At 30.0% G+C, this 23,540-nt stretch overlaps 1 protein-coding gene across 2 annotated transcripts in view; it reads right to left on the bottom strand.

Annotated features, from left to right (window-relative positions):
* LOC116777204 (frequenin-2) overlaps positions 1–23,540 on the bottom strand; it is a 91,717-nt gene that overhangs the window by 40,961 nt on the left and 27,216 nt on the right. The window contains exons 2-3 of one of the 2 annotated variants that reach the window (XM_032670614.2): positions 9,916–10,035; positions 8,906–9,084 (exon numbers count right to left, since the gene is read on the bottom strand). In XM_032670614.2, coding sequence (XP_032526505.1) covers positions 8,906–8,969 — 64 coding nt within the window. In that variant the 5' untranslated portion in view covers positions 8,970–9,084; positions 9,916–10,035. The remainder of the gene's footprint in view (positions 1–8,905; positions 9,085–9,915; positions 10,036–23,540) is intronic. The other variant, XM_032670615.2, reaches the window with a different exon arrangement.

Genomic DNA, 23,540 nt, shown 5'->3' with positions numbered 1-23,540 from the left:
GCAACCCAAACTCTTTTATCAATTAAATCATAAAAAAGTTGTCTTACAAGTTCAGAAAGCTATATAAGATTGCAATTTGTCTTTGTACTTTTGTCTTCTAACTTAACCTAAGCAATGTATAAAATGCTACATTCCTTTATCGAATCGGAGTTTCCTTTAAATGAGATGAATGATTTCGCTTATTTCGATTTTCACGACATTAAACAGAAACCTGTAAATAAAAATTTACATTTAAATTCTTTGTTTTAATGTTTTTGCTATACATAAAATATATATTTATGTATGACCGAGATATTTCGTCGTTTGTAGTTTGATACGAGTTTCTGTTACACATAAATGCAAATTTTAATTGTGTTACATTTTAGTTTCTCCCTATATTAATCATGTAACGCTATTTGAGTGAACTTAAGTATTTTATTAACATAGGTGTCTGCAACAACACGTGATCGCAATGTCGATTTTATACGTGACCCGAAAATTAATTGCTGGGTAAAATCGAAAGTCACCCAGAAAGGTGATGCTTCCCATTTTTATTATATTCAAACGGATGAAACAAAAAAGCTATATGTACACATTAACATTTTTATTTCATTGTTTATGTTAAAGACAAATGAAATGTATGTTGCAGGTTGTTAAAAAAATGATTCAGTTGATTTATCATCACGGGATTGATGGTGCCCAAGAGTAGCTAAAATATATGCTGCCATACGGTGTTCACTACGTAATGTTTTAAGGAAATTGTAACAGCTGCATTTAAATTGTTGCATCTCAGAAGCCAAAGGACGAACAAATTAAACAGGTTTTGGACGAGCGGAAGGGAGGGAATCCAACTTTTCATTTTTTGCTCGATTTATTAGGAAATATTTTAATATGTTTAAAATCCTAAGTGGTTCATTATGTAGTGTTAAATGATAAAAATATAATCATGAGTTACATCTTTGATAGTGATTTTCAAGTATATTAGGTGTAGTATGATAACAGAATATGGGAGTAGTTTATGATTTATTGGAAAACAATTTTTAGTTAGTGTTTGGAATGTTTGTAAACTTCATTAAAGGTATAAATAAGGATAAGTAATAATTCTTATCACAATTTTGATGGAACATGCAATACATACAAATTGTTACATAAGATTTTCACGTAAGTAAAGTCGGTGGTGAAAACTAGTTTGAAAAGTATTGCTTAAAAAGTCGATGTAATAATATTTATTTTCTCTTTTGATTTTTTTTTGTCAACTTATAAAAAAGAAAATGATAATTATGATGCATTAATTGTAATTTATTTAGTAATTTGACAGATTTTTTTTTATATATTAAATCTCATGCCATATATCCATTTTTTTAGTTTGGATTAATTAAATACCTACTACATTAGTTTCCGTTGAAGACTTCAATTCCACTTTAATAGATTTAGATCGTCGACTTAGTTTGAGAGTTTGTGCGATAGCTCAAACACCAAACTACTTTATAAAGCTGCCTGTAATCGAAACCCTAAGCTATTTGCGATAGAAACGTCGATGAATTTAAAACCGATTAATAGATTAGGAACGATTTTATTCTATCGAGCAAATTTTTTATTAATAACGAGACTTTCTTTAGTATATTTCGAATTTATTTTATTTATTCCCAAGATATTTCGTGAGTACACGTAGTTTTACGTCCGAAATGATAAAATATGCACCCGGTCTAAGAGAAAAAGTTTTATGGCCTATAGCAAGAAGGGTGCAGGAGTTTTGGTCTGTCGTAAAATATCTTACACCGGCAAAAAATATAGCCGTATATATAATATGTTGGAAGTATCGACTATATCATTTTGGTTAACGTTTTTTTTTGTATGAATTGTATCAGCGCGTACATATTTTTGATTTATATTGTCTGAATCTCTTGAATACCAACATTACTTTGTCATATGATTTTGAACTACTTCTCTTAAACTACTTAGTGTAATGATTTTTCAAAGTATTTTTTGGTCACTATGTTAAAATTGTGTTAGAAAATTAGGTAATCATTTGGATATAAGGAAGTTCGATTTAAAAGAAAAATATTGTTTCTAAGTAAAAGTTAATTATTTGCTACAACAACACAACAAATTTAGCACAGCATAATTAAGTCTAATTTTCGTAATCAAGATTGGGATGAGAACGGGACGGAATTGTTTGTAATTTTAAAGATATAACAGAATTAACTCTTTGTTTGAATTGAAAGTATATTCTTTAATATCAAAACTGCGATATAGTTTCTTATTAAATTCACAAAGTATTTGATCTGGTAATTCGATAATATAAAAAGATTAAAATAGAAATAAGTATACGTATATTTATTAACCAATATAATTATTAAGCTTGAAATAACATTCAGTCAGGCATTGTGAGAATATATTTCCGTATACCCCTCCAGAGAAATTAACTGACAATTTTTACAAAAAGATTATTGAATTAATTGGAAATTTACCTCAAGCATCAGAATAACGTTTGTAACTTATAGTCTCTTATTTAATTTTAAACTAGCATTTATTTTTTAGCGAGCGCGGCAACATAAAACACTCAATTTTAAACGAAGGTGACACTAAGGAAAGTTAAAATAGTCACACCTCCATTTTAAATTGAAATAAAAAGTAATAAGCAAAAAGTTAGATTAGTTATATGAAAAAGTGTCAGCGCTGTTCATTCAGTTGGTTTTGAAAAGTTAGTTTAATCCAATTATTATTAAGTCTAACTTTGAAGTTATGTTTACGAATGGAGCGAAGTTAAATATGGACTTTTTTTTTTAAAGAAAGTCGTTTGAATAAAAATTTAGATTGTATGCGTTGCATGAAAAATATTTCGATGGCTCTCACAATATAATGCTTCCAGCAGTCCCCTTTGGCAAAATCAATATGATATCATAGTATTTTTAAATCGATAGTCATTACTAACTTAGACTTTAACATAACGCTATCATTACTTATGCATATTTGTATTGTAAAATTTGAATGTTACATATATGATAAATTACTAATAAGTTAACTCCTATTATATGATTTAACTGAAGGACAAATTCTTCAAGTAGTACAATGTGTTTTATTTATATAAAAATAAATATATACACTATCTCAATTACCATACGATTTGAATACAAGACGGGATTTTAAATCCTCACTAGGAACTAACGAGGCGTTAGAAGGGAACTTAAACCGAATCTACTAAATACTTTTCAAGTTTAACTTTTACAATATTTGAGAAGTTTTCAGTTTCAAAGCGAGCTTAAGCTGAGCTAATGTTAGCTTTGTGAAATACAATTATATAACATGGAAACCGCTAGCACCTAAAAGCATATTATAAAACGTACGAATATTGCTTAAAATAAATTATATTACATTTAATAAAACTATATTTAGAAAGGTTTATATATGACCTAAGCATTTATATAAGTCTACCCAAACATATATATATGTAACACAAGCCAGCAAGAATTTTCATATATACACATGAATGGGAGTTCTAAAAATAGATTCTTTTTAATGTTGAAAGTTACCAAAATTATTGATATATGTTAAACTGTGTTGTTTAATCAGAGATTACAGTTCTTTGAAATTCTGTTTATAATTCATTATGATTTAAATGTGTTAGTTAAATGAGACGAAACCTCTTGTTATTCCATGGATTAACCGTGCGGGTGCCGGGTACATCGCGTAGTAGGGTGAGGAGCTTCAACCATGCCTGGGACTTGCGACCCAGGTGTAGGTTTAGGTGGTTATTTCCTTTTACGCCCTTGCCCTTTGCCCTACGAAAGAATAACCGCTTCGCGTATGGTTTTTTAAACCATATAGTGACGAAGCGAATATTGACTGCTATCCAGGAGTACCCTCCATTACACCAGCAAATGCTTAGCAGTTCTAACTGCCTCTCCACAGATGTAGCAAGTTTTTTCGGTACCTTTACCCGATCTTACTAAATGTAGGACTAAATCAAGATATAGGTCTACACTGTAACTAATTGATTTTGAAACGCCTTCTTTAGTTATGAAAAAAAATACGTAATTATATTGCGTACTTCGTTTCAAATCACTAACTTAAGGGCTGGCTTTGGTAGGACAGTTATTTTATGAAGTTTTTTATTTTTCATTGCAAGATGGGTTAATCAGAGAGAATTTTATATATAATTTATTACTTTAGTCGCATATAAGCTGGTAAAACATTTTGTGTGCTCCGGAATGTATGTTACAACTCAAATATATTATATATCGTGTCAGAAGTTTCGCCTCGTCGAAATAACTCTGTAGTTTGCATTTATTTATTTACTCTGATTTATTTCTCGTATCCACCTCTTTTATAGGTTACGCTATTCTATATCTAACTTTCGCCATTACTTGTAAATTTTATTCTAACTTAATGAAAAAAGTCTCAAGAGAGTTCTTAAGATCGACGATAATTTTAAAGAAATATAATTGCAAATAAACTATTAATTTAGTAGTGTATATTAATATTATATAGATTCATGTTGTAACAAGATTTAGAACTAATTAAAAAAATAACTTGAAATTTGAGAGTTACTAGTTTCGGAATATAATTTAAATTTGACAGTTTTAGAACGAGTCAACTGTGACAGATGCTCATTCAGTTAAGCCAGAAATTTATGTAGTTTCTAAGTTATTATTTTATTGAATAAATGTATTTAAAAAAAATTATGATTTAAACATAAAAAAGACGAACGTGTCTTAGATAGCAGACGGTACTAAACATGTCTTGATTTGATTTCTGTAAAATTAATAGGCCTTTATGTAGATCAATGTTAGGTACGTTATAGGAGAAGTGATTATAGTAAACTTTATTGATCTTAAGAATCTCACTGACAGACGAAAAAGAAGCAATTTCCGTTTTTCTTTATATTTTAATTTTTGTAACATTCATTTGTGAAACACTAATACAGTAGCTTTAAAGACTTTCCTTTTTCACTTTTTCAATAACATATTTTTTATATAACAACAACCTTTTAAATTCAATATGACTGTCCAGTTGCGATTTTTTATGTACATAATAACTTTTTCTGATTTTTTTTTGTTTGTTGGAAACGAGATTTATAGATATATATATGGCAGTGTGAAAATAACTGAAACGATTTGTAAATTCACTGTAAAAAGTGTCCCATTTTTCAACGAACTTTATTATTTTTTAGAATCAGCATACTATTCTCAAGTTGATATTTAGTTCATATCAATTTGTAATCATTTATAATTTCTGAAACGTGTGATGTGTCGGAAAGTCATTGAAAATACTGCTAAATTAGTTAAAAGTTGTAAGGAGATGACAACAATGAATACAAGTATATTTTGCTCATTATTATGATTTTTGTCATAAGATCAATTTTTATTGTATTAATTATTTACGCGTTTAACACACGTTAGATAGGTGCCCTTTTAAAGTACCCCTGGTTCGCAAGTCCCAGGCACTGTTGAAGCTCCTCTCCCTGCAACGCGATGGACCCGACATCAGCATCTTTATATGCGAATATTTATATGCGAAATAAAAAAATATGTATATGCGAATTTTAACTCTAGGAACCTAGAGATTAATTAATATGACGCTTAAGATACATAGATCATATTTTACAGAAATAAAAGACGACATCAAAAATCTTAGATTGTGTAGTTTATTTGAGAAATATTCCGTCCGTCACGAGTTCTTGGTAAACTTATTTAAAACTAGATGTCATGATAATCGAATTTTACTGAAGTTAAAATTTGTAAGTGAAGTTTACAAACTAGAGTTATTGAATTTTTGTTATTAATATTAATGATTTAAGATATTGCCTCCTGTAGTTGATGTATTGGGTTCTGAATCAAAGTTATAATTCAATTGTGACATTTATTTAAACAGAACCGAGTGTAATGGAAAAAATATTACAAACGTGAAAGTTTGTGAAGATATATGCATGTTTATTGTTAAAAAAAAGGCTACTCGCAAAATTTATGAGTTTATTCTTTAAAAAAAGGACTACACAAAATTTTGGTCAAACTAACAAAGTAAGACGTATACTATAATTTATTATTCACTTATAATTTATCCCTTCGTTCTGTTTAGTTTCCTGGGTATCGTTTCCTAAGGTTGTACGCAGTATGAAGTAACGTGACACAGTCTACACGAGTGTACGTCACTATGTATTATTTAAACACACTCTATACATTTCTTTCTTATTCTAACATTTATACCAAAGGCCAAGCGCAAGAAGATGAAGACAAAAATTACTATTAATATAAAATTTGGACCTTTATGAATTATGGTTATTGATATTTAAAAGGCCTTTAAGAAAACTAATTCAATTTTATTTTATTTTTTTCATATACAAATAAAACTATAAAACAAAACACAGATCATTTGTATTTTTGAGGGAGGCTGACGGACCGCAGGTAATTTTTGGATACATTACCTTATATACATAATATAAATAAAATTTGCTTAAATCCATTAAAAACAATATAAATCCCAGTGAAGAAAATTTATACCAAAGGCTATCTATGATATGGTCAGCACATTTAGTAAGTATTAAATATTTTAGGCCAACGATAGGACATAAATTTTCTCAGTACAAAGTCGTTGGCAAGGCATTGTAAATAAATTGTTTGTATATCGTAACAGATTGCGATAATATATAAGATTTAAATATATTAAATTGTGTACTATTTTCAATTAATGGCTCCGGTTGAGTGGTAATTTTAAACCTTTTTATAAAAACTTAAAACTTAATAACAATAAAACTGTTACATTTGAATAACATTAACATGACTTAAACTTATACGCAAATGTTTATTTTAATATTAAAATAAATCAACCATTTTCATCTCATCTACCCCTTATCACGTTTGCTACAAAATCAGAAAATATTCGTTTTATTTAAATGAAAAATTATTTAATAAGCCTCAAATCTAATTATTTAATTAAAATCCTGACGTTAAAAAAATCAATACCTCAAGAATCTTTCTCTACATACCTAAAATAATATAGTCCTAAAAGCGTTTTAAATTACAAAGTTAGAAATGGCTTTTCAAATTAAAACATATTTTCAATTCTGTAACAAAAACAGACTCGATAAATAACATCGATGAAATAGTAAGGTTAAGTTACTCGAATGATTATAAAGGGGATGAAGGACGGGGCACTTAAAATAACGACTTTCGCTTTTCCTTCGGGATTAAATATATTTATGCCTATCTCACAGATTCAATCTCATATAGATTTTTTTTCAACATGTTTTTGACTGAAAAATTTTTATTACTAAAAAAAAATATCGATTATATATATTTTATATATTATAACAAAAGTGGTCAAAAAATTGTTCTGTATAATTTTATTTTCTTAACTAATTTAGCAGTAGCAAACAGACGTTGTTAGGTGAAATTCAAGATTATTCCGACGAGGTAATTGGGTAAGGGTTATAGGTGACAAGAATCTCAACAACCGATTGATATATAATCTAATGTTACGTTACAGTTTTGTGATTTCTCTAAGCAAATGATAGACAACTATCAAACAACTGTCAGTTTTTTCAAACTTGTTTAGCAAACAGTGCATCAGAAAAGTAAATAGTAGAGATAGAGATATTCTTGATTGGCTTTAAGTTCTTTGAAATATTCTTCTTATAACTCCTATCTTAAACATTAAAACACGACCCTGTCAAACATAATTTTATATTATTACGAGAACAATACTTGATACATTAACTAATGGCTATGCTTTCTAAAGGTATCTTCTACTTCAGTAAACTTCAGTGACACACATCCAGACATTGTGTAATAGAACTCGTCAAGGGTAGACTGAGCGGCGCCAAGCTACAAACTTCGTAACTAAACTTATCCTTAAAGCCAACTTTGCCACTTATTTGTGAAAATCCCGCAATTACATAGAATACGGAACGCAGCATTGGAATAACGCCATTTATGGGGCAGTAAATTTTAATTACACAATCCACTTCAGAGTATTGAGTACTGATTGGTAGTTATGGCGTTGTGTAAAGATTTTTGGATTTGTTCCCTTCGCTTATGATCTATCGTGAGGAAATAGTTGGTGAATAGAAAGAAAAATAATATGCTGAATGCATTACATGATTAAGAAGATTCTAATATTATCGGAGACATTTTGTGTAATATTCAAAACATTTCTAGTAGGAAAGCAATCACGATGTCACAGAACTTAAATTGATATTTATGTTAGGCTTCCTAGTAAATTTGGTGAATGAAGGTGCGGTTGTAATTGTATTTATTATTGCCCGTTTGCACGCCAAGGCATTTCACGAATCACTGTATAGCGGCTACGATATTAATTGCTTGACAAAGAAAAAACATAAATTATACTGAAGGGTCCTTTCGTACTATTGTTATACGAATGCCAGGGCTGTTGCGACTCCCTAATTGTAATTCCTCAGTGTGAAAATTTATTTTTTATTTTTAATATTATATATATATTCTTGACCTAAATTGAGATGTAATTATCATAAAGTAATTCAGCAAGACAATCTACGCTTTGAATTTTCATAGTCATTGCCTAATTGCCATAAACAAGAAGTTAACTGTGTGGGAATCGATTTTCACTTATGCATGGCATTAAGGAGACTTCGGTAGTTTGTTACGACAATTATCATATCTTCATTCTCCGTATGTAAGCACAATTTTCCACCAGAAATCATATCATATAGTTATCTGATTAAAAAATAGATAATATATGTCACTAAACGTTGTATTCTAGCTTTTTTAAATTATTCATTAATTGCTTATTTAAAAAAGATGAAGTTATTTTAATATTACATTTAATGATTGTTTACATTTTTTCATATATATTTATATAAAAAATGTTTAAATCATTTAACAGAGAACTAATTCTACGAGGTTAAATACAAATTTTTGACGTAATAAGTGTGCTTAGAATATCTACTTACAGTATGTCGCATTCGTCAAGCGATCGATGGTATCTTGCTTTAGTTTTGAGTTTTTCTTTCCCATTTTCGCTAGTCGACTCCCGGCGCCGACTGAGTTTTCACCAAGTACAACTGTTGCTTATGGTCGTCACTTAGACAGTGACGTTTTACATATTACTCAGCTTTTCCTCTAAAATGACCTGCAAAACACAATACATTTTTATAAAAGCACACAAAAACTTAAAATACTAATCATTAGTTATTTAAATAAAATAAAATAAGAGATTTTAATGTCATAATGAAATTTATAACACTGACATCCAAGAAACGGTAAGATTTTTTACAGATTTTTTTAAAGTATATTACTAAATTAAATTAATGGTAGAGTTATTAATAATGTTTTCACATTTATAGAAATACTTTGGAATAATATGATTCAGTAGAACGCAATATGACACCTTAGTATTGGTTACGACGAGGAAAACCCCGTCCCGTGTACTCTAGTCACATCGCCGCCCGTTCGATATAAATTATAGCCATTTCCCTTCCCCTATATATTGCAGGACGAAGGAGAATTGTAAATGAAATACTTATATTGAACGAAAACAAGCCATTTATGAGATGACGATAAATCAACATTTCCGTACCCTACACTTGTATATCTCTGTTTAAGATTTCGATTTTTTGTTCTTAATTTATTTTAAGCTTTGTAATGATTGATTTTGTCTCTTCTGTTTTATCATAGTTTTAATAAGGTACGTATGTAAAGGTTATTGAGTTGTGTTATCTCTTAAAATAACGCATAATTTGAGTACCTACTAACTTCTTATTTGTTACTATAAATCTATTGTATATTTAGCAATTATTATTAATGACCATTACTTATATTATTTTACGTTTTTCTATCAACAGTCAAAACGATCACCATTAAGAATTTTGCATGAATATACTTATAAGAGTTATGTGGTCATCCTCATGTGCATTTAATATAAACTTTGGCAAAAGGGTTATATAGGCTGAGTATGTATTACCTTATTCTACTTTTTAACCTATCCTCCGGGATAATATGCACATGTGTTCTCCATCACACTTAAATAACGCTAGAATATTATCACGTAATTACGTGTACGCTGATATATTGGGTCGAGTATCTGAAATGAGGAAAATTTTCTTCCGTTATTGAAATGTTAAACAATCTGTCATGTTTAAAATTCGCTTTGCATTTTCGTGATGATATCAAAAATTTTTAGAATTATTACAATATATGTTCGTATATCTACTGAATTTCAAACGAGAAACAATTATCAGGAAGCACCGAGTCGAAGAGTAGTCGTTAGTTTTATTCATCTTTAATAGTATTTAGTAGAAGTCCTATATTCGCTTAGCAGATTAAACATACCAGAGATGATAAAGTGATACCTTTCGACAAGCCTCAGTGACGGAAAATTGAGTTTAGAGAAAATTTAGTTTCCTTGATCTTATTTTAATTCTTAAGCGGAGCAACGAGATAGTTTGAATAATCGTCACTGAAGGAAATTAAATAGCGAGAGATTTACGGAATACATTAAGCATTTTTTTCCTTAAGCTATTTTTCCATTAGAAATATCCATAATAAAACCTATTTGAATAACCTAACTCAGTTGAAGAAGTCTTCATGAATGCCAAGTTTCTATTTATGCACTTGCAGCAGGAAAATATATATTTTTTAAATGTGCACACGAGTGGTTATAAACTCTCTCATATTACGTGCAATATTCTGTTACTATTATCAATAAATCTATTTCAATACGAAAAGATTTTCTTGTTGTGGATATAAAGTTCCAATATATTAAAGGCCAAGCCATAACGACATTTAGATTTTGGTTGATGGACTGATGACTTTCAATTTATGTTGTGTGTCGTTACCATACCTACGACGCCGGACAGCTGTGCAAGAGGGGAGGCGAATGATAAATTATCCCGTTTTTATGTAAATCCATTTCATTATGAACATTTATTTTAACTCTTTTTTTGTTTATATATTAAAAATTTAAAAAAGCTACGTTTCTTTAATGAAAGAATAGCTTAGGTTGCATGAATGATCTTGTTTGAAGCTTTTGACATAAAAGTAAAGCCCCAAGACTTCATGCGGCATGAGAACCTACAGTCGCTTAACAGTAATACCGTTTGAAGACAAAAGAATATAAAATCGATTGTGAATATACATTAGAAACATATGGAAAGCTGACATGATATTTGTTTCGTTATGTTTAGTCATATGTATATTTTATTAAAATATTGTTGTTATTAAGTTAATTAATTTTTTAATAGAGAATTATTATAGCTGCACCAAGTAAGGCTAGTATTATATAATTAATTTATATCATTGGTATTTCTTTGTGAAGTTGAACACTTTAGAAATTCCAGTTTTTAAAAAATCATTAATGCAGAAACTTTGGCTTTATATTACAGGATATTACAAACATTTAGACATGAAATGTTGTAGTAATTGATTTTAATTGCATTGGATTACATTTATGCTGTTTCTAAAGCGATCCTTAAAAAATGTCATTTATTATTTTTCATATATTAGACTTATAGACTTTTCTCATATATATGTACACTGCTGATAATTCAATAAAATTTATGAACATATACCGTCTCAAAGGTGACGTAAGAAACTGTGTCAACACATATGTATTATGTTCAGTTGACGTCTGTGTGGTATTTCATATTTGTATTGTTTGTTTGTGGGTCTATTTTCCGACGTCATAAAAGGTGCTAGAAAATACCAGCGCTTTAGTCTTACGAGTTTAGCTTTTGAAATGTCTCCATTTTCTGCCATAGAATTATTTTTAACGTGTCTTACAAGAATTCATTATTTTTACATTTTATTACTGGATAAGCTTTTCTTAAATAAAACGCTAAGAGGCAATTATTTGACTTGAAAAGTGAAATAATTAATTACGAATATAATATGAAGAATTTATTATCGTAAAGCTTTAAGTTACGCAAAATGTTAGATGGCTAGGAACGCGTAATTGGGTAATATTCCGGACTTATCTTGATACATGTTAATATTTTCTTTAATTTATTTTAATTCTTCAATGACGAGTAAATTAAAATTGAAGTAAAATGAAAGTGTTAAATAAAATAATATAAGTTATATTCTTGCCCTAGACTCAGAATGACGTCCCATTTCAATGTTTTCGTCCTCTTTTCCTTGTTAATATTGTACAAGAATATTAGGCCACCAAAATAATGAAACCTAAACAAAACTACACACATATGCCACATTGGTGTCCTTGTGTATAAATTAGAACATTTCTGTCATTGTTTTATTGTGGGGATCATATGTTTTTTATATAACTATTTTAGTATTAACAGTATACTGAGAGCGTAAAATCTTGATTTCTTATATAAATAGATTACATTAGATATAAATAGGTTACATTGGTTTTGGAAGACTTATGACTTTACCGTAACCTTTTCTTTAATAAAAAGAAAATACTCGTAGTTCAGTTAAATAAACTATATTCTTTAGTCCTACATAAAGCCTTGAGGTAATTTTATATATTAATAATTATTTTGATAAGTCCCGTCGGGCCGCTCGGACATATTCCGTTACCGGGCCGACGAAACACAGCGGCAGCAGGCTGGCTGTCGTGGAGAGGATGGCAGCGAAAGAACCAAAGTCAACGGTGGCATCCTAAGCCCCAGTTGGCAATGGGTTTCTGTCTTGACGTCAGGTGGCAACCGGTCGTAAAACTACAAGCCAATTCACAAACTCCTCATCCAGCAACCATGAAAACCAGCAACCTTGCATCAACGTGATATCCGCGTATGCACCACAGATAGGATGTAGTGACGCGGAGAAACAAACATTTTGGGATAATCTTAATGACCTAATGCAATTTTACCCGCTTGATGAAACAAAAGATATTGCAGGAGACTTAAATGGACACGTTGGAATGATCTCACCGTGTCATCAGAGAGTACACGGTGGACAAGGATACGGAACTGAAAATGTTCAAGGCGTTGACATTTTAGACTTTGCAACTTCCCATGACTTGGCAATAATTAACACTTTTTTCTGAAAGCCTGACAGACCTAAAACAATGGTAGTGCTAACACTCAAATCGATTTCATCCTAGCAAAACGTTCTAAGCTAAGTACATTTAAAGATTGCAAAGTTATACCCGGGGAGTCTCTCACATCACAACATCGGTTACTAGTGGCCGACTTCATCACTTCAAAGGCTATGAAAGTTCTTAAAGAAAAGACACCTTAAATTCGTTGGCATAAATTACCACTCACGGAAGGAAATTAACTGATCGTAAATGTAAAGCAATACCTTGAAAACATATTACAACTAGACGATATCACAACAGAAACAATGTGGAACCGTTTCCAAGACCAATGTTTGAGTAAGGCTTCCGAATTATTGGGAATCTCCAGAGGACCGCTTACGAACAACAAAAAAGCTAAGTGGTGGCAATCAAAAGCGGAAGAAAAAGTGAGAAATAAGAAAAACCGTTTTAAGATCTGGCAAAAAAGCGACAGCGATTATGATCACGAAATCTATCGCAGTGTAAAAAAAGAGGTGAAAGGGGAAGTTGCCCTATGGCGACCTATGGTGAAGACTTTTATATCAAATTGGAAAATGCCAAAGATGATAGAGAACTATTTAGACTTGCAAGATAGATATGCGAACAGCCTGGATATACGAACAACAAAATATATCAAAAACTCCGACATAAAGGCGAGATGGCGGGAGCACTATTCCCATCTTCTCAATGAGAGCTCCCAATTTAAGGTACCAACCGTAGAAGATGCCGTTAAAGGACCTTTTAGGAAATTTCCACCGAAGAAATTAAAAAGCGAATGGTCCTGATGAGATTCCCGTGGAGTTATGGAAAAATTTAGGGGAAATCGGTATCCAGTACCTAAAAACTCTTTTCAATGGAATTTTATGTAATGAAATACCTAGTGAATGGAGAAAAAGTTACCTAATTTCATTCGTGATGTCAAACTCTGTGACAACTATCGCGCCATAAAACTCATATCACATACTTTTAAGATATGGGAAAGGGTCATAAACAACAGACTGTTGAAACTTACTAAGGTAACTGAAAATCAATCTGGTTTTGTAGAAGGAAGATCAACAACAGACGCTCTTCATACTCAAAGCATTTTATTGGAAAAGTATAAAATATAAAAAAAAAGACTCACATCTCGCTTTTATAGACTTAGAGAAGGCATTCGATCGAGTACCACGAGGACTAATAGTGCAATCGTTTCGATTGCAAAATGTTAAAGCGGTTATGGATATGTATAACAAAGTCACCCCAATAGTACGAACTCCTACAGGTCTGAGGGATGAATTTCACGTAGGATTAGGTGTACACCAGGACTCAGCCTTAATTCCTTTACTTTTTAATCTCGTGCTAAATTAAAAACATCTACCCTGGGACGTCCTCTACGCGCATGATATGGTCCTCGTTAGCCATAGCCGCCTCCGAAGTGCCTTTGAGGTGGTACGGACACGTAACGAGAAGACCTGAAGACAACATGACAAGGCAAGTCCTGAGCTTAGATACCGGACCTAAGAAGCGAAGGAGACCCTTTTTAACTGGGATGTCTGTTATAAACCAGAATCTAAAGGAAGCCCAACTTGAGCCTTCGACCATCCAAGATAGACCGACCTGGCGAAGAATGACGAGGAGAGCCGACCCCAAGTGAAATGGGATAAGGCTAGGCAGAGAGAGAGAGAATAATTATTTTGATAATTATCGAATGATATTTGATTAGGCGTACTGAAATGTATACAGATCTTCAGGGTGACAAATTGTTTTGTGTTGTTTTGACCGCGAAATATTCGATTTCACAAAGCTTTATTTTTATTCATCTTTGTCTTTCAGAAAGTTTGTGCTTATTTTATTTACCTTATACATTATTATTATTCTCTTTATATATTTATATATTTTTTTCGTAAATTAGCCTTAAAATTAATACTGATATGTTGTTTCGTTTGTAAATTATTTGTACATATTTTGTAACGCAAGCTAAATAAGGAGTTAGCATTGAGAGATTTAAATTGTTTGAAATACAAAGAATGCTTGAAAATATTTATGTATCGAAGAACCAGAAGGAACACTCAGGAAGTCAGAATGGCTCTTATGGAGCGGAAAATAGACGAAAGTGATATTTTTGCTAAACAGAAAACATTTAATAAATTTCGTATTGTGAAAATAAAACTTGGAAAAAATATTCAAGACTTTTGTATACGAAAAGATTACATTCGTTAGTGTTTTATTTCGCTATACTAACTTATTTTACAAAAGGATTCACCTACTAAGTTATTTTTAGAAATTATGTCGTAATTACAGTTAAAACAATATATTTTTGTAACTTAATTAACTATATATCTAAAGAAGAAGTCTGGTCAACAGCAATTAGTGAGATAACTTTAATTTTGGTTTAGTTAATATTATTTTTTCCATCACCACCACCATCTCAGCCGTGTGAGGTCCTCTACTGAGCTTTAGGGTTCCCTCATCGACTTCCATTAGCTTCGATCAAAAGCAGCCTTCATCCACCTTGACCCTTTACCTTGAGTAAGTCGTAGATGGATGTACAACGCTGCGTTTTCCGTTCCGTGATCTCCTTTCGGGAACTCTTCGTTCCCAACGGCCATCTTTACTTTATGCTATATGTTTGCGACTCCCGTTCTTCTATGTATCTCTTCATTTCTGATTCGATCCCATAGAAAAACTCCGAGCACAGTTCTCTTCGTAGCTCTATGAGCGGTTTGACTCTGTGAGGCTTTTGGTGAAGCACCACGTTTCGGATCCGTTTGTCATCAGTATCAACACACTGATGAAATATTTTCGTCTTAAAGCGATGAGGTATTTTTTCGTTGTGCATAAATTTATTTATTTTCACGATTCAATTTAATAGAAAAAAGATATATAAAGAAAATAAAAGATATTTATTTATATAGTTTGCAGTTTAAATATATTGCTAAGTCTTTCCGATGTATAATTTATAAAAATTATCGATACTTTTGAATTTTGTAAAAAATGATATTTCAATACTATTAGTGAATTATTCTGACTGCATATTAAAGAAATTTGCATGTTGTTTCAATTGCCAATTAGTTACATTCGATTGCCGTCGGTTTGAATACAAATTAAAAAAAATCGAAACAAATTTGGGGACGGCTTCTGGACAAGGAAAGCTATGTAAATTAATTACTCCCTTGACACTAATAACCTATATAACAATAATAATCAAAAGGCAGTATACTTCTTTATAAATTTAATATTTTTAATGTAAATCGCGACTTAGACTAACTATTAACAAAACTGTGGGATTAACCTAAGCATACGGATCACGTATTTAATAAGGTATCTATACATATGTGTTCATACATGTATGTTTTACATGCATAATATCTATAATCCCTGACCCAAATGGAATGTTTTTTTTATGTATAGCAAATCCAGAGCTTGTCTTCATATATTTTAAAACGTTAAAACATTACTTTGGCATAACCTTCTTTGTATAAAGTAGATTAAATCTCAAGTCTCACAGATTTAAATGTTGCTACAAAAATATATAATTAACTTAATGATATAACGATCAGTATTATCCACGTTCTATGTTTTTAATTAGTTTATACGTAAACGAGTTCATTGTTAAACGTACTGATACAAGCGCCGGCAACAATTAATTACTAGGATGAAAGTTAAAAGGCATTACATAGAAAATTTTTGAGTTACTCATTTTATGTAGAAGATACTATGCATCTTTATATTATTAAAACAAATGAATAGCACGATTTTCATTTCTAAAATTTTAAACAATTTTTAGGAAAATGTAGAGAAAGCAGGACGCAATCGTTTCTTGAAATTAGCTACAGCTTCCCTCGATTTCTTTATATAAATTAACATCAATGTATAGGCAATTAATTAAAGACACAAAGTTATCCCTAACTTTTAGTCTAGTTACACTTGTATATAAAAACAACAGAAACAATAAATTTCATGTTTTCCTACTATGCCCCTGCTGTTTTTATTCGCTGTGACGAATTCCAACGCCACTTTTTCTTCTCTCGATGATGATATCACTATAATAGATGTAATAAAACTTTCTGACGCTTAAATTCAATGATATGAATAACTGAAATAAGAACATTACTCGTTTTATGTATAACACACTAGAGGAAAATGTTTAGAACTAAAATGTAAACATAAACATCTTATCATGTAAAATTTATCTCACTTCTCCCGCATAAAGTTTTACGTGACATATTTCTCACGTGTAATTTTGAGATAAAATTAACAATCTTACGCTCATGCGGACCCAGTATGTTTACATGACCCTCAAAAAGTAATTGGTCCAACTTAACACTGACGTTAAAAAGCATCCGTATAGCAGAACAATTACACGTGGATGTCAAAGTCTCCAGCACTGCATAGCCGGAGGCACTCAAAGATTCCGTTTTCTCGCTTAAAGTAAAGCCGCTTCCCGGATAGACGCAACAACACAATATTGCTGTCACACTTTGAAACTTCGTTCTTCAACCGTTTAATTAAAGTTACTGTAAATTATATATAAGGACTTTTTTTGTTTTAAACGAATGAAGAATAATTATTTATATTTGTTCTTTTAATTTAAATAGATTATGTGTTAAGGACTTTTAGAATTGCACACATTATTATATATCTACAATTTTATCCAAATTTATTTTAATGATTAACTCATTTTGGTAGCTTGATTTATATTTTTATCTCATTTCTGTTTAGTTTATTATATTTTCAATACATTTATTATGCAAATGACAAAAAATTATTATAGTTGGGTATATCAAAGAGTTAAAAAAGAAAATTTTATAACCACAATTTCCGCGATGTAAAAAGCAACATTAGAGATAATAAATTTTTAAGGTCTCACGATGGGTATAAAATTTTAAAATGGTATTTTCCTGAAAAAGATCTTAAAGAAGTGGGATGTTTTTATTCGTTTAAAAGATGATAGAATCTCTAAACAGGATCCGGCTGCCTGTCATAATATATTTTTCATATCCTAAGTTAAATTTCTACTTTTTTTTTTAAATTATTCCTAAGAAATATATTTCATTATATCAATATTCTCTTCCTGCTCTACTACTTTGAAAAGTGTTGAAATATTTGAAGAACAACGAAGATATCTTAAAAACTATTAGAACAGATGTTTCTTATTTGCAAACATAACTAAATGCCACCGCTTATGTTTTAACTTATATCTCACAAATCAAATAAACATACACAGAATTAAAAAGTCACTTCGGTACAGTAAAAGGTTAACGTAGCAATATTCATATAATACAATCTTACATATAATACAAACTATTTCAAATCTAATCCTTACTGCACATTGATACGTTTTGATTGTCGTTCGCTTTTCACTCGCTTCATTTGTCATCTCATCTGATAGCGCGTTTGTGGTATACATAATTCAATATGAGGGAAATCTAAACCGCTTAAATTAGGATTAATAACGATGTTAATTGACTTTGTAATCGATCGGAATTTAGTTACCGATGCAGGTGCATGTTTGTTACCATATTTTGTCGCAACGGAGCACATTTTAACTCATAATACGTCATTCTAATTACTTCTAATTACTTTTAATTACGTTAGAATTTTGTACTGAAGTGTACAATCAAAGTCATATAGATTCGCATAACGACTTTATATATATTTGGTTTTATATATTTCTGTTCGTATCCCTCCATATTTGTCGTTGAAAGAATGCAAAGTTTTTCAAAACGTCTTCATACTTGATTATTCTTCATTACGTGGCTCATAAACGGCTCGGATATCTCAAAGGGTGTTTCTGCTAAACTTTTCGAAATACTTTATAGCTTTACTAACAAGAACAGCTTTTGAAATAACAAAAGAAATAGGTCAATGTCAAGATCTGACAAGCCGTCGTGATCAAAAGTTGTACGACTGTGAAAACAGCTTATGAACTCGATTTTCGAGGATCATACATTAAATTTACTCTTAAATTTCTAGCATTTATTGTAAAAGCGCGGAATCATGACTTCCAAATCGTATTAAACTCTGCAAGAAGTGAACCAAAAGAGTATAAAAATAAAAAATACGCCTGTCACTGCTACACAATCTGGCTTTTTATATATAAATTATTTTCTAGTTTTTAATTTGCAACTAATTAATTAAGTCAGAAATAAAAAGCAGTTTTAGTTCAAATTTTCAATTTTGGTAAAGATATTTTACAATATTGTAATACTTAAACAATTTAACCGACAAACATGTTAAACAAAGTAATAGGTGAAATTCACTTAACTTGCAAATATGTCACATAATTGTTTAAGTGAATAAAAAAAGCAAATTTACATTTCATATAAGTGCTGTCGTGCTCCAGAAATAAATACGCTGTAATATGGTATACGATGTAATTTTCGAGGAAATAACATTTTTATATCACGGCTTGATAGCAATGTATGCGATAAGGTAAAGAAAATAATATGTACATTTCCATGAGCTTGTACTTCATAAGTTTGTTTGAAGCGAGTCAATAATATATTATAAATTCATAGCTTGTTGTTAGAGCTGAGCAGGTGTTAGTGGAACAAACTGAACGATTTAACTTGAAATGTTGAAGCTTTTAAACAATGCCAGAGGAGGGTACAAGCATCATCTAGTAAGATTTCTTGATAACATTATTTTTTTTTTTATTATAATCGTCATTTAGTTTTAAATTTATTTTGTAAAAATATGACGACATATTTTTCATATTAGCATATGTTTATTTCGAAAATAATGTTTTTTTATTTTATTTCATCGTAATATTAAGTTTTTATATCGATTAACATAATTATCTTATAATTTCCATGACCTCCAGACTAAGATTATTATAGGGAATTTAATAGAACACGATAACATCGAGGACATTGATGATGAATATCAATTATTTATCGAATCCTTACAACAAATAGATTTAATATTAATAAAATTATGATTTACTTATAATTATTTGGTTTTACTATGAAGTATTTATGAAAATTTACATGCAAATATCTTTTCTACATGTCGTTTGGAGGGATCAGCAACATTTTAAATTGAAACCATTTTATATATATATATATAGATTTTACGCAGTTCATATTTTTGCAACAGACGAATAAAAGTATTATTTTATGTAGAGAGTTTGTGGATTTGGTTTCAAATAAATAAAAAAATGCAAAACGCTTGTGAATTTATCCTTAGCAAATAATATCAACGAACATTTGTAAATTGTAATAAAATCGTTTTCTATTAAATTTGTTTTTTTTTTTAAACTATTTCTATTGACAAAACGTTATACAACGGATATGCTGTATTTTAAAACAGTCAAATCGATTATTAAATAAGTGAATAATTTAATATAATATTGTTGTTATAAGTGTTATGTTAATAAACAAATTACATTTTATTTACAAAGACGGAAAACTCCATTACCTAAATAATACCAGCACGCTCTTATTTCACATTTGGTGCCAAATCTCTTGTGAAGGAATTACGCTGAGACTTTATTTATTTCAAGGAGTAGTATTTTTAGATATTGTCAGCATGTATTTTATATTAAGTTTATCACAAAAATGTTGCTGAGCATTGTGCATATATTATATTTAAAAGAAAATCATATTTAAAAGATAAATGTTAAGTGATGATCATTATTGGATAATAGATGGTTCAAGATGTTTACTTTTGTTTTTTGTCATTTCCATTGAATTTCACTATGTATTATCTATTTATATACTATAACTGTCATGATATGTATAGATAGGAATTGTTATTAGGTACCTATATTCTTCAAATTAAATATCAAAATTTCCGTTGAAATAAGGTTCAATTATTTGATTGTGATAAATTATTTGATATTATAACACATTTTCTTATGAGCAAAACTGTATTATCAAACGGCACGATCCAAAAAGCTTAGTAAAATTATTAAAATACACTGATATAAATTAAGTCACGAGTTCATGTGATACACAAATTTGTGTTTCAAAACATTTTAAGGGACACGAATATTAAGCAAGATTAGCTTTGATGTTGAACTTGTATGAATATGTGTCGTATATAAAATCAGACACATAATTTGATACCGTGACCGAGGTGTAATACCTTCGTGATAGTTTTATAAAGGTTTTTTTGATTTTTATTAATATTATACGGCAGTAGAGTCAAAACAAACAGAGCAGAATAAACAAAAAAATGTATACTAAAGAGTGCCTTCTGGTTCCAGGTATGAAGCCAAGAAACGCGAACACAAGTATTTTTGTCTTAAATTGCTTACTTTTCAAAAGAACCCGGTTACATTTAAAAAGGCTACGTGTCGTTCAACCTTTTTCAATCTTGATAAAACTTTTCGTGTTTCAGAACACCTAATTTCAAGAACATTTACAAATATAAGTTGTTATACAAAAATTATTTGGCTTTCCAAATCGAATTGATCTTATCTGTGTTAATTACATCCTAATTTTGTTACAAGTTGTATTTCAAGAGATATATATGAGGATAATTTGGAACCAGTACATTTTTGATATAAAGTATAATAATGGCGTTTATAAAAATTATATACATGACCTTTATATTAATATTTGTTTCGACTGCCAGCCATCAGTTGAGGATTACGGGAATAATGCAATGTTAAGCCTTTAAAATGATATTTAAAATTTCACTAACAGCCTCTGCTTCGATATTAAACCTTCCTTAACTTTAATTGACTGCCTCAAATTGCTTACATAAATAAGGGAAAAAATTCTTACATAAAAGAAACTACGTTATAACTTTATCCGTTTTTTACATTTTACTACCGGCTCAATCTTTGACAAAGTGAGCGAGCGTTTTTCATCTCTTAAAGTGAAGTGTTTCCATATAATTTGGTGATCAAATTGAATTGAGCAAGGGGCAACTATACTATAAGTTTTCCAGTTAACACGAACTGTAGAAGTTTTTGAGCTCTTTTATTAAGAGCGAATCGATTCATAAAGTACTCTAAAAAAGTTTCGTGGACGCTTATGATCGAAAAAACAATTTTTACATTGAATGCTGAATATAAAACCGAAAATGAGGATGCAGCTTGTTGAATGAGGCAAAATTCATTTTAATTCACATAAAAAAATCAAAGCAGTTAGCAGCTTTTTATATTTTATCAAGTCATTATTATACAACACATATGATAAGGAATTTCAAACCATTTTAAATTCCCGAAAAATTTTCTAGTTCATTAGCATGCGGCCCCTTATTATGAAGGGTAAAAATATAGAATAACTGGAAAGTTAGGGGTGGCTTGTTAATAACTGGGGGAATTTTTATGTTATGTGTCGTTTTAAAATGAAAATTTATAAGAACCATCCGACGAACTGCTTAGAATAAGTTTCGAAGAACCTTAATTTTATTCCAAGGCATCATTATAAGTTGTGTAGCTAGAAAATGCATGAAAGCAATAAGTTTCGGAAAGCAGATTTATTGAAATATTAGCTGAAAGTTTGCTTCACACGGCCTTCTTAAACATGATTTATTATTTGCTGATTTTGTATTGTTAACAGAGAAAAGTACATTATATATTTAATGTAAATAATATAATCATGTAAGTTTAATTGAAATAGTAAAATTAATTTATTAACAAATTATTATTTAAAATTATATTTTATGTAATAAATGTTTTATCAACTCACTCCATCACCCTGACATTTTTATTTTTCTTCACAATCAGTAGAAAAATATATAATACCTTCTATATTGAGAAATATATTGCTATCTTAAATGTAAAAACAGCTATTAGTTTATCTATGACAATTGTAACGGAACCTTTCATTAAGTATGAATAATTTACTAGATAAAATTTACACATTTTTGAGCCTATAAAAGTAAAAAAATCTAGAATATATATATAGCCCTGTATGGGTTCTAAAAGAATGATTATTTATCTAGTGTCAAAATACCTGCGTGTCACGCAAGTGTTTTGTAATATATTGGTATGACTACAATTGTAAGCAAATTTATGTTAAAACATTAAATACCGCTGACCATTAACTTGATGATCAATAGATGCTCCTTTAAAAACAGCGCCTACGAAATTCATATAAATTTTGTAGATATCCTACGTGACTGGAAATATATATCTGTAAGTGTTTCCGAACCGTTCAGAAATGGTTGAACGGTTGCAATATTGACCGTGGGATTTTGTCGTGCCTGACTTAAGACTACTTTCCTTCAGAAGATGAAAATTTCAAAATTGCAATCAATATTTGGTTTATAAAAATCATTTTACAACCAATGCACAGAAGTCAATAAAGTATGTTTAGTTTTTTTTTTTGTATGGAATAAATACAAAGTTAAAATATTAGGAAAATCATCTTACAGTAATAAGACAACACTGACACCAAAAAGTTACGGTTAACTATTTAAAAAAAATTATGGATGAACGTGTAAAATCAATAATTAACTTAGTGATGACAACTGTTGTACAAAAAGAGATACAACTATCACAGTAATTGTACACACATAGAGACGTTGTTACTAGCTGCCATTTGTTTCATATAAGAGTTCTGTCTTTTTACATTTTTTTTTATATCAACCAGAAACAGTTCCGTCACAAAAGTCATTATAAAAAAATA

The sequence above is a fragment of the Danaus plexippus genome, chromosome Z (genome assembly GCF_018135715.1).
Source record: "Danaus plexippus chromosome Z, MEX_DaPlex, whole genome shotgun sequence".
In the NCBI taxonomy this organism is placed as follows: domain Eukaryota; kingdom Metazoa; phylum Arthropoda; class Insecta; order Lepidoptera; family Nymphalidae; genus Danaus; species Danaus plexippus.
Note: the sequence above shows the minus strand (reverse complement) of the source record. Positions and strands in the feature narration are given on the sequence as shown.